Source organism: Ochotona curzoniae, unplaced genomic scaffold (genome assembly GCF_017591425.1).
Source record: "Ochotona curzoniae isolate NIBS_2020 unplaced genomic scaffold, NIBS_Ocur_1.0 scaffold_4683, whole genome shotgun sequence".
Lineage (NCBI taxonomy): Eukaryota > Metazoa > Chordata > Mammalia > Lagomorpha > Ochotonidae > Ochotona > Ochotona curzoniae.
This window is the reverse complement of record NW_024467121.1, coordinates 6,355,569-6,368,646: the sequence shown is the minus strand read 5'-3', so window position 1 is coordinate 6,368,646 and position 13,078 is coordinate 6,355,569. Positions and strand designations below refer to the sequence as shown.

Here is a 13,078-nt window from a genome sequence, read left to right as displayed (position 1 = left end):
GAAAATCAGAAACAAAAAATAGAGTGCTTCCACCCAGTAGTTCGCGTCCCAGATGACCACAATGGATGGGACTGGCCTAGGCAGAAGCCAGAAACTTCTACCAGTTCTCCCAAGTAGGTGCAAGAGCCAGGCACTTGAACCATCTTTCACTGCTTTCCCCAGGCTAAAATCAAAGAACTGGATTGGAAGTGGAACAGCTGGGGCACTAACCAGCACCCATATGGAATGCTGGTGTCACAGGTAGCAACTTTGCCTGCTGCACTGCAACTCCAACCCCACCAAATGTATCTGCCTGTTGGCCTCAGATTAAAAGTTTATCTGGATTCCTTATGTGTTCAAATAAATTATAATTTGTGGATACATACAGAAAACAGAGAAAATTTTAAATGCTGGGAGGTAGACAGTTAGAATGGTGCTATTGTCTTTGTTTAGATAAACTATCACATTCTGTATAATTTTTGTATCTTTGTATGTCATCTAATAAACTCAAAACAAAAAAATTGTTAGGTATGTTTTATAGTGATAAAAAGATTTACCCAGATGCAACCTTATAAACATGTGTCTTACATAGAATACACGAACCACATACTGGCAGAACTATAAAAGGAGAAACAAGTGATTCAGCAATAATGGTTGGAAATTACAATATTCCACTTTCAGTAAAGGAGAGAACTAGAGAGATCAACTAGAAAGATTTTTAGGATATTATACAGGCCTAGTGAGGTAGCCTAGCAACAAGTCAACTTGCATGCTCCAGGATCCCATATAAGTGCAATTGGTGTTCCGGCGCCCCACTTCCCTTTCAGCTCCCTGCTTGTGGCCTGGGAAAGTAGTTGAGGACGGCCCAAAGCTTTGGGACTCTTCACCCACATGGGAGACCTGGAAAAGGCTCCTAGTTCCTGGCTTTGGATTGGCTCAGCTGCAGCCTTTGTGAATCAGTGGTTAGAAGATCTTCCTCTCTGTATATCTGATTTTCCAATAAACAAATATATTTTTTTAAAAGGTATTATACACCAACTGAAGCTAACATATTCCTAAAACATTTTATTCAAAAATGATAGAGTACACATATTTCTAAATATGCATGAAGCATCATCCAGGGTGTGCTACATGCTAGGCCACTAAACAAACCCCTGTAAGTTCTAAAAATGGGAACAATCCAAATTATATTTTCCAGCCCTAATGAAGGAAATTGAAATTTGTAGCAGGAAAGAAGCAAGTGTGTGGAAATTTAATAACAGTTTTTAAAAACCAGTGAGTCAAAGAAGAAATCACAAGAGGAATCTAAAAAGTCTTTGAGATGAATTCGAAGATACCGCATACTAAATCTCCCAGGGAGTGCAGCCAATGCTATTGTTCTTAGGAAAATTTATAACTCTAAATGCCTTTCATAGGAAACAAGAAAAATCACAAGTTATTAGGTTACTTTTCATTTTAAGATGTTTTCCTTTCTAAAGCAGTCAGAAAAAAATAACAAAAAGTAGGGAATAAATTAGAATAATAGAAGAAAAAGAAACAGAACCAAATAATGAGTCTTTGAAAATATCAAGAAGACATATGCATTTAGTAACATTAACCAAGGGAGGAAAAAAGTACTAAAGACTTTGCCATCAATCTTACAACTTGATAGTTTCTCAAAAAGTTATATGGAGAGTTACCAGTATAGCTTGACAGTTCTCAGGATATATCCAAAAGAAGTTAAAACATGCCCATAAAAAAGTATATGCAATACTCATGGCAGCATTGTTCATAGTAACCAAAAGATAGAAACTGCCACAGTTAGTATAGCCATTCCTCAGTATGTTACTCAGCAGTAACGAGGAATGAAGCAGTGATGCAAGTTGCAAATTAAAAAGATTGTGAGATTAATCTCAGTAAGAAATTTGGGGGTGGGGAAGGGACATCTTTGTGTACTACTCTAGAATAATCTAAAAATGTATTTGTTTATTAAGAAGGCAAAAGGAGAAGAAAATAAGAATATCCCATTACCATATAAGTAGTGGTGGTAACATGAATCTAAAAGTGTAATAAAATGCGTAGAACTAGGGTAGACCTTGGAGTAGAAGTTAAGGCACAACTACGACCCTCACATCCTGGGTTTGGGTTCTAATTCCGGCTCTCTCCCAGTTCTAGCTTCCTGCTAAGGTGTACCCTGGATGGCAGCAAATGATGGCTCAGTTGGTTGGCTCGCTGCCCCTCTTAGGGAAGACCTAGGCTGAGCTCCTGGCTGTGTGGACATTTGAGGAATGTACCAGAAAATGGGAGTTTGTTCTCTTATCTCTGCCTCTCAGATACATAACATTAATTGGAAGATGAAAAGAACTGAATAAAGCAATTTATAGAACTATATAATTGGAGAAAAAAAAAGAGGGGAAAAAATCCAGAAAAACAGCAGTTTCCCCTAATAAGAAAATCAAATTTTTTTAAAATCAAATTTTAAAAAATAATTGCTTGCAAGCCTGGTGCTGTGACCTAGCGGCTAAAGTCCTCTCCTTGAATGCGCCAGGATCCCATATGGGTCTCGGTTCTAATCCCAGCAGCCCTGCTTCCCATCCAGCTCCCTGCTTGTGGCCTGGGAAAGCAGTTGAGGATGGCCCAAAGCTTTGGGACCCTGCACTCGTGTGGGAGACCTGGAAGAGGCTCCTGGCTTTGGATTGGCGCAGCACCAGCCATTGTGGTCACTTGGGGAGTGAATCATCAGATGGAAGATAATACTTTCTCTCCTCCTCTCTGTATATATCTGACTTTACAATGAAAATAAATAAATCTTTAAAAAATAATAATTGCTTGCAAAAAAAGGAAAAGCCAAGATTAGTTTGTGATTAAGTTGATTCGTTTTAAATTTTTTTTAGTATGAGGAGATTAAGTGACAGGAAGTGTTAGAGCAGAAGAGTCCCTGGTCTGTTTCTGTAACTATAAAATGAGAGTTTGGGGCCCAAAGGCTGATACATGGTAGTGATTACAAAGATTTTAAAGCCTTGCAATGTTGAGGTTCTCACTAGGCTTCTAATCTTGGATCTTTTATTTTATCTGAGCCTCTGGGGATAATTACATCCCTATCTAATGTAACTGCTGGCAGGATTATGTATATATACCTTAATGTACCTTATGTAGAATAATGCCTGTTGTAAGCCAGGTGCAGGCTGTTAGGGCTAATGATCTGCTGTGATGTGATCAACTTATGTGGCACTGACATTCCCAGATAACGTCAGGGCTGGAGATGCAGGTTAATTATTTCTTTTCTAAGACATTGCTAAGTAGATGGAACGACATACCAGAGGAGAAAATGAAAAGGACATATACATGGCAAGGGCAGAGTGTTGAGCACTTACACTAGAAAACACGAGACAGGAGGGTCTCAGAGGGTCCAACCAACAAAAGAACATTCGGAGAAAAACTAGGAGGTGCTCTCAGGAGAGCCCGCAGAACAGAAAAGATCAAGGGAAGATGGTCTTTCAGAATAGAGACCACTTGAAGCAAGTCTGAAGGTTTATAAAATTGTGTGATGGGAAGGGAGAAGTTGAAGATGAAAGCAAAGGGAATTAATTGATGGAACACAGTTCTCTGTAAGTGGCATCTTTAGCCTCCAGAGGAGGGAAGATAATTTCTTTCTTTGAATTAGGATAAAAGAGGGAACTCATATATGCACAGAAACTTTGAATTGGAAAATTTGGAAATCAGGGAAGCTCATGTTAGCCTCAATTTGTTTCCAATAAATAGAAAGCAAGAATGCCTAAAGTGCGGGAAGGTACATAATAAAACTGAGAAGAGTTTATATGTTTTCTGTAATTCTGCCCTTTAATATGAGTGGGAAGCAAATGACCCATTTCAGTTATGATAGATAATATGAATATTGATTGGGCCTTTAATATCAGCAAGGTACCATCCTTAGAGCTCATTTGAAACTTAAAACATCCCTAAGAAGCAACTGATATTGGTAGCACTTTCCACATACTGGAGAGTGATACAAAAAGGAAGGGAAATTGCTCATTGTTACCGGCTGATCAGGGCAGCACCGGGGTTGAACACGGGAGCTGCAAGCTGTGCTCTTAGTGAACATGCTTTCTGGGCTTTTACTTTCAGATTTCATCAAAGCAGTGAAATGTTGGCTCAAAAATACACATAGATTAATGGCATAGGAAAGTGCATAAAAATAGCCTATGGAATACACTGGAATATAATTTTAATCAGATTAACATTTTAAACAAGAGAAGAGAGGATAGTTTGATGGATGTTACTGTCTGTTTGACAAAATAATGAATTTTGACCATATATTTTGAAAAACATTTAATAGAAATCAGGATCCTGATTGTGGGACAGTGTAGAAACTGACAGAGCCACAAGGGAACTTTCCTAGTGATAAGAATGTTCTGTGGTTTGAAGTGCTGATTGCATGGGACTTTTCTGGGCCAAATATAATCAAATTATACATTGATTTTTTTTTTAAGTTTACTTATTTGAAAGGCAGAGTTAAAGAGAGAAAGGGAAAGATACAGATTCTTCATCAGTTGGTTCACTCCCCAATTGGCCTCAGTGGATGGGGCAGGGCCACCCAAAGCCAGAAGTCTGGAACTCTACCACGTGGGCCCTCTGCTGCTTTCCCCAGGAGTGTTAACAGCGAGCTGGTTGGAAATGGAACAGCCAAGACTCAAGCCATTGCTAACGCGAGGTGCCGGTGCCCTATGATGTCAGCATCTGTTTTATCTGTTTTAATAGAGCAAATCTGCATGTAGATATACAACACACTGTTAAGTAGAAAAAAAGTATGAGACACAGAGTAGGCTACCATTTATATAAAGAAAAAAAATGGATAATTATCACAGAACAAAATTACTTCTGTGGATCCATACTCACATAGTAAATATAAAACCTGTCCCCCTTCATCAGCACTACTAGTATCATTCTTGCATGTTCTCAAGGTTTCTTTCTAAGCTACAAAGAAAGACTTTTATATTTTAACATCTACAGCATAAATGCCATATTCTCCATTGAGTATTATACTCACTGGTATATTCTCCAGCTTGAAGAAAAAAAAAAAAGCGGCCCTGGCTCTGTAGTGATTTTCATCCTGGTGCTGGTGTACCCTAGGAGGCAGCCTTGCACGCGGGGACTGCCCCACGACGCCGTCGGCTCGCGTGCGTGCTTTCTGAATGCTGCGGGTGATCGGCTGTTTCGGGAGGAGCCCTTCCCCTCTCTCAGCCTCGGTTCCTTTTGGCTGAATAAATGCACTGCTGAACTCAGGCTCTCTCTGCCAGGCCCAGCATTTAGTGAGCCCTGTTCATTCACACAAATATCACGTAAAGTAGGTCGCTCAACCCCACAAGAATATGTAGAAAGTAAGGTGTCTTTTGTTATCAATTTTATGTTTTGAAACAGGTGACAACCAAAGCCAAGCAGCTGAAGGACTCAGTTACCACCTCCCCAGGTGAGTGAGTTGCTGCTTTATCCCACTAAAGTAGGTACTTCAAAATAAATCTCTTTTTAAATGACTTCTTTAAACATAATGCAGTGGTGGTTTGGTGCTGTGAACTCTAGTGGTCATATGTCTTTTTATATCTTAAAAAGTACTGAATTGGGCCCAGCAGCTAAAGTCCTCACCTTGTACACACTGGGATCCCGTATGGGCGCCAGTTCTAATCCCAGCAGCCCTGCTTCCCATCCAGCTCCCTACTTGTGACCTGGGAAAGCAGTCGAGGATAGCCCAAAGCTTTGGGACCCTGCAGCCGCATGGGAGACTTGGAGGAGGCACCTGGCTTCAGATTAGCCATTGTGGCCACTTAGAGAGTGAATCAGCGAATGGAAGATCTTTTTCTCTGTCTCTCCTCTCTGTATATCTGCCTTTCCAATAAAAACAAATCTTTAGGGAAAAAAAGTACTGAATTGGGTCTGGCACAATAGCCTAGTGGCTAAAGTTCTCACCTTGTATGTGCCAGAATCCCATATGGACATACCATTTCTCTCTGTGTATCTGACTTTCCAATTAAAAAAAAAAAAGGATGCATGTAAGAGGCAGAATTTTTGCCTTGCAGTTAAGATGCCCAGATCCCATATCACTTCTTTTGCTGCCTCTGACCCCTGACTGCACATTCGTACTCACACAAACCTTGGGGTACAGCAATGATGGCTAGATCATTGGGTGCCTGCCACCCATGGGGGAGACCTCAGCTCTGGAAGCGGCAGCACGAGCTGTTACACTTGCTCTCTCGATTGGAAGAGAAGGAGATTTGAAATTGTTTCCTTAAAATTGCAGGTTGAAAGAGTTTGAAATGTAAAGGTTTAGGTAAATAAAACTGGGTTAATAGGGCAACACAGAATGTAGAAATGGCCCACTACAGATAACAGTCACAACCAATTCAAGTTTTGGACACTCTCTTAGAGCTGTGATGGTAAGCATGGAAAGAAATGCTCTTAGTATAAACTTAAGAAAATATAGACAAATAAAAGGGTAAGGTATAAGCCACATACATCAGCCACAGATATTTGATAGCTTTACATTTTTCCTGGTAATACTTCATTTCAGCTAATATTTTCATTTTTAAATGTTTATATCTTTGAAAGACAGGAAACATCATCTACTGGCCTGCTCCCAAATTTCCTGCCGAAAACAAGGCTGAGCCAGGCCAAAGCAGTTAGCGCAGAAGGCAGTCTGGGTCCCCCACGTGGGCGGCAGGTGCCTAAATACCTTCTCAGCAGGTGCAGAAGCAGAGCCAGGACTCAGACTCAGAACCCCAAAAAGATGCAGTCATCCAAAGCAGCGTTGTACCTGCTGTGGTAAACTCCAACCTACTTGATGTTTCTGGATTAATTTTTCACTTTATCTTTAAATTTCATCTGTGTTTTTATAATAAATATGCTGCTAATCTGATGTAGATATTCACAAGTGAAGGAAGCATATATTGAGTTGTAGATTCACAAGTGCTCTTGATGGGATATGCAAGTGTTGAGCATGGAGATCATGCTTAATGAAATGTGGCTTATATGTTAATAGCAAAAGCCTGGCACCAATCTAAATATTTGTACATAAGAAACTAAGTCATGACATTCATTCATTCAGTGATTCATGCACTCATTAAAAGCAATGCAAATCTACATGAGGATAATATCCAAAGATCATGTCATTACACTAGGAGGAGGTGGAGGCGGCAAATAGAAATACATAGTATGTGCTTGTGTAATTGTGTCTCTACACATGTATACACTAGCACACTAGCAATAAATTCTGCACATAATAAAAAATTCTAGGCCAGAGTTAAGAAACTACCTGAGATGCTGGCATCCCATATTGGAACACTGGTTTGAGTTCTGAGCTTCTCAACTTCCAATCCAGCTTTCTGCTGAGGCGCCAAGGAAGGCAGCAGAAGATGGCCCAAGTACTTGGGCTGCTGCCACTCACGTGGGAGACAGGTGGACGGAGTTCCTGGCTCCTACCTTCAGCCTGGTGTAGCCTTTGCTATTGTGGCCCCTGGGGGAGGGAACCAGCAGACGGAAGCTCTTTTTGTCCGTTTTTTAATTCAAACAGTATAAAAGATAACAGTAAAAGATTTTTTTCAGTATGGGTGTACCACCTTCTCAGGTCTGGCCAGCTCTGGCCTTTACATCCATTTGGGGAATGAAGCAGTGAAAAGAAGATGGCAGTTGTTTTTTCCTCCCTCTTCAACCGAACAAATCTTTAAAAACTCTTAGTTCTGCAGTGACATTATCAAACAATTAATAGACTCACAGGTTCTTTTATTGGACAGCCCCAGGCTGGACCAGTCTCCGCTTCCACCACCAAATACAAATATGTTCTTTTTAGCATCTTTCCCAAAGCTGAGTATCATTGTACTTTCTGATATTTATCAGTTTGATCATTGGAAAGTGACTTGGGGCATGCACTGTGTCACAGCAGGTCAGTCTTTCCGTTCTGCCTTTCCAATAACTTCTTTTTTTTAAAAAAAAAAAAAGTGATATTTGGCTACTTTAAAGGTGGTAATTGAAGTTTCTCTTTTTCTAATACTTGTGTTTCTTCCTTGTGTATTTTTCTTCTTTCTCCTTTTATGTTGCTATAACCGTCAGTATATTGATGTCCTTTGTAGATAGTGATGCTCTGTCTGCTGTTCTGTCCTATTGGAGGAGCTTTTTATTGTTGTTCCACTTACTCAAAAGGCAAAGGACAGATACAGAGAAAGGTCTTTCAACCCCTAGTCCATTGCTCAAATGTTCAGAACTCCATCCAGGTCTCCCGTGTGGGCAGCAGGGGCCCAAGAACTTGAGCTATCACCCACTGTCTCCCAGGACACACAGGCAGGAAGGACTTGGCTATGGGACACGGGTGTCCCAACCACTCCCTATTTAAAGGCCAAGGTTTTTAATAAACTTGTTTCCCATGTTTAGCTATGCTAGTGAAACTAATGGAAACATTGTATTGTGAAGAACATTGTTTCTTATCCGGTAAGTAAATTATTCCTTCTCAAAGAGATCTTTTCTGTTTTGCGCTCACAACCTGATTCTGTGTGTATTCATTGTACCTCAAATAAGTGAAAAAGACTTGGAATCAGACAGCTGGCTCAAATGCCACCTCTATTGTTGCCTGAAACTTCTTTTCCTCATCTGTAAAATCAGGGGAATGAGGATCAGACGTCCTGCAGTGGTACTGTGCTGCATCCCATAGGCAGGTGCCTGCTTCCGACCTCAGCTCTGCTCCCAGCTCCAGCTGCCTGCTAATTCCCAGTCTGCAGGGCAACAAGTGATTCCAGTGCTCGGAACCCTGCCACCCTCACAGGCAACCAGGATGGAATTCCAAGCTCCTGATTTTGCCTTGGCCCAGCCCTAGCTAGGGGAGTGAAGCAATGAATGGAAAATCAGTCAAGCAATCTAAATATCTCTCTCTGCGTGTGAGTGGTTTAAGTCTGACTTTCAAATAAAATGGAAAGATAAAAACATAATAAAATTAAATGGTATCTTCAGAAATGCCTAACACGCTGTCCCACTGTGCGGTGAGTGCTGGGCAGCAGCTTCTGCCACTTGACTTGACTTCTCTGTTGTTGTGGCCCGTCTAGGAATGGTTCGACTGTCTGAGCTGAAATCCACAGTTCAGAATTCCAGGCCCGTCAAGACAGCTGCAGCCTTGCCAGATGACATCATCACCCAGCGAGAAGCTGCTCAGGGCACCCAGGAGGAGGACCTGGGGGAGCAGGAGGCAGAGGTGGGAGAAGCCCAGCTGCGGAGGCGGAAGCCAGCCAGACCCCGTGACCAGGCTGCGAAGGCGGAGCCTGAGGAGAAGTTCCGAGGGAAGAGGCAGAAGGATTTTGATTTGTCCGAGCAGAATGAATCCAGTGATGAGGAGAGCCAGAAACAAGACAGAAATGGTGCCGCTGAGGAGCCATGGACTCAGAACCAGCAGAAGCTTCTGGAGCTGGCGTTGCAGCAGTACCCCAAGGGCTGCTCTGAGCGCTGGGACAAAATTGCCAAGTGCGTCCCGTCTAAGAGTAAGGTGGGTGCTGAGGGACAGGAAGGGCCTTTCCCCGGTATGAGAATCCTGCAGTGGCTTTGGCCCACCTTCTGCTCCAGCCTGTTCTCTTCCTTCTCTTCGCTGCTGTTAACACATGGTTTCTTGTTGGCCCATTCCCTGCCAACACATTTCTCCTCCAGCCTGAGAGCTGGCACTCCCAGGTGCCCAGCATGGGTACAAAGGCCGGGTTTCAAGGGGGGTGATTACAGCAGCGGGCTAGTAAACTTCACCAGCTCCAAGCCGCCTGCTTTCCTGAGAATGTGCAGTTTAAGAAATTGGGGTAGGCCTGCAGGCTGCCCACATCCAGGGCCCAGGGCAGGCCTGGCTTTAGGACAGGTGAAGTGGGCAGCCTTCTGAGGGGGGCACACCATTGTTCACAGGCCAGGCTAGAGTTCTGCGTGAATGACCTTGACTTCTGAGATTCCACTTACCCTTTATGATCAGAGCTGTTTAGAATGGGTGTTTGTCTTGTGTATAGCTAAGAATTCTCAAAAACCCACAAGAGGTAAGAGTGGGTGCAGCCCATGGGAAGCCAGCCCCCAATCCAGGTTTTGGGCTTCTCTTGGCACAGTTTGGATGTTTGGAGCTCTAGGATGTGATTTTTCCTGACCCATAAGCCTTTCCTTGTAGCTGCATGGAAGGTCTGAGGCAGCAGGAGTGCTGAGAAAGCGCAGCTCATCTCTGGGCCCGTGCCTGTCTCACAGTAGCCTCTGACTATACCAGGACTCATTCACATTCTTTTATTTAATTGAAATTCTGTGCTGGAAAATCTAGCTTGTGGCCACGAATGTTACCTAGGTGCACAGGTGAAATTTATCTATCACCTTTAAAATCATGAAGTTGAGCATTTTGGAGGGAGAAAGATAAAACATTAGCAATTGATGCATTTGGGAAGCAAGATTCTCCCATTTTTCTCTACCTCATTTGCCAGAAGTTGTTTTCCCTGGATTCCCCTCTCAGCTGTCAGGACACAGGCATTTACATGTGTAATGAATGACATTGGCTTGAAAAGGAGGAGCCGGAGCTGTGGATTCCAAAAGATAGAGCGTGCACTCAGTAACTCATTGCCCCAGGGTTGGAAACCTGCCTGTTCCCAACCAGAAGTAGGCAGGATTTGATTGGCTTGCAGGTGTGCCCTGAGTGCCTACTCCAGAACAGGTCCAGAGGTGCTGTCCGCTGGCCCCACTGCCCCAAGCCAGGCAGCAGTAGCTCCCACCAGCTGCTGTGTGAGGACCAGAGGCCTGCAGCCAGAACCTTTGCCCAAGCCTGCCAGGTCCAGAGCGCAGGTCCTCCTCCCCGGTGAGTGCCAGCCCGGCTGCATGCAGTGCCTTGCACTACCCAGTTAAGGCACAGCATTGCTACAGAGGAAGGGCTGGGTTTTAAATACATATATATTTGAAAAACAGAAGCAGAAAAAAAGATCTTCCATCAGTTGACCCTTTCTCCAAAGCCTGTAACAGCTGGGGCTGCGTCAGGTCAAAATCAGGAGCCTGGAAGTCTACGAATGTCCCTCACTTGAGTGACAAGGCCCCAAGCATTTAAACTGTCATCTTTCACCTCCCAGGGTAACATAAGCAGTAAGCTGCAGCCAGCAGCAGAAGTGGGACTCGTATATGGGATGCAGCCGCAGGGGTCCTAAGCAGTGACAGCTACCCCACACTGGTGTGTCTGTAAGGACCTGAACTAGTCTCTGGGAATACAGATGATACTTCTAGAAGAGGCTTTTATTACACTGCTAATCAAAAGTTCTCAGAAGAGGATGAGCATCGTTCCCTGACCAGGGAGAGAAAGTCACCTGCTGTAGAGCAGATATCACTTCTTCAGTCAGCAAAGGCTGGTGTGACCTCAGCAAGTACCTGCTGAACAAAACAGACTCTGGAGACCCATGAGGGTGATGAGGTCCCCTGCCCAGCCCAAGGTGGGAGGCGGGAAGGCCCTGAGCCCTGTAGCTGCTCTGAGGTGGCCTGGGACGTGTACCTCCCTTACAGCACCGGGCCGGGGCTGCTGAGGCCGCCGCAGCAGCTCCCGTGGGCAGGCTGCTGTCTGCGCATGCTTCATGTGGTGATGAAGCAGTGCACTATTAACATGATAGAGTTCACAGGTTGAAAATCAAAATCGTAATGGTGACGTGCCTCACAGTGCCACGCAAAGAACACCTTCACCTTGGCCGGGACTGCTGCAGGCCTTGTCACACCTGGCTAGTCAGTCCCACCTTGTGGCCAGCCTGAGTGGTCCAGAAAATTCCAAGAGGTCGTGGGCAAAGGGAACGCGTGGTGCTTGCTCATTAGGCCAGACGCAGGCCAGCGAGCAGGTCCCAGCAGCTGCTGCACACGGAGGCCACGCTGACAGGGCAAGTAACTGCTCTCACCTCTCTTTTTTCCTTTCTGCAGGAAGACTGTATCGCTAGGTACAAGTTGCTGGTTGAACTGATCCAAAAGAAAAAACAAGCTAAAAGCTGAACATTCTGAAAGATGGTGTTCATCTTCATTTTCCAAATGAGTATTTTTTAAATCTTACGCAGAAATTTGCATTTTGTACCTCAGTATTTCTATACATCATGTGCCTTAGTAAAATTAAATAAATGAACAAACAAACAAGTGGTGTGCTAAATTGTTTAACCAGATGCTGTGTTCAGCGGGTAAAAGTATCGGGGTGTTTTACAGATTGCCGAACCTCTCAAAACTGCAGAGTGAACTCGTTAACAAATCAGTAGTGCTTCCCGACAGTCTGGCAGGTGTGTTTTTCAGAGATTATGAATTTAATGTGTTCCCATACAGCCATGAGCAAAAAACGCAGCCCCAGCTAATGCCTTTAGTGGGAGCAGGGTTGTGAGGTGCAGGCGCGTGGGGAGCCGTGACACCCCAGGCTGGGTTCAAACGGGGGAGCCTGGGGAAAGTCTGCATGACCATGGGTCGAAGTTGGAGAGCTTGCTAGAACCAAGTTCCCAGGTAGCAGAACTTCCAGAGAACATACAGGAAATTTTAGGGACGGATAATACCGAGTTGTCTTTTTTAGCGTCTTAGTTAAAAAGCTTGCCTTGTCCTGCGGATGGCTGTTCAAGTCTGACAGACTGCTTGTGGTGGAGCTCTCATCAGCTGTGCTTTCCTTTTCAAAGCTTCTGTCATTTTTTCAGGGCTTGCAGATAGTTGGTGAATGTAACAGCCCTAAATCTGCAAGCATTAAGATAACTAGGACACATTTAAGGGGATCTATTTGGTAAAATAACTAAAAGATACCGTTAAAAAATGTGTGTGTAGTTGAAATGAAGAAGGGCAGAGATATGGAGCCAGTGAGACAGATCTTTCATCTGCCAGCTTACTCCCCAGTTGGCTGCAACAGCTGAGACTGGGCTAGGGACAATGCAGGGGCCACTGCTTTCCAGCTGGAATGAGCAGTGGACCTGGGACTTGAACCCAGGCTCTCCAATGTGGGATGCCAGTAACCGAAGCAGCATCTTTGTGGCTGTGCCACACACCCCTCCCTTAAGATGCCATGTATCTCCAAGGCTTGAAAATAGATTTTTGTTTCCTGAAGCAGAGTGTGTGTGCAGAGTCACCCCGCCACCTGGGTATGTATCCACAGAGCAGG

General features: G+C 43.9%; 1 protein-coding gene across 2 annotated transcripts in view; it reads left to right on the top strand.

Moving 5' to 3' along the window:
* The window catches only part of DNAJC1 (DnaJ heat shock protein family (Hsp40) member C1), a 145,603-nt gene extending 133,540 nt beyond the window's left edge, over positions 1–12,063 (top strand). For both annotated transcript variants that reach the window (XM_040968214.1, XM_040968215.1), the window contains 3 exons: positions 5,377–5,425; positions 9,039–9,472; positions 11,881–12,063. In XM_040968214.1, coding sequence (XP_040824148.1) covers positions 5,377–5,425; positions 9,039–9,472; positions 11,881–11,949 — 552 coding nt within the window. In that variant the 3' untranslated portion in view covers positions 11,950–12,063. The remainder of the gene's footprint in view (positions 1–5,376; positions 5,426–9,038; positions 9,473–11,880) is intronic.
* The last annotated feature ends 1,015 nt before the right edge of the window (positions 12,064–13,078 follow it).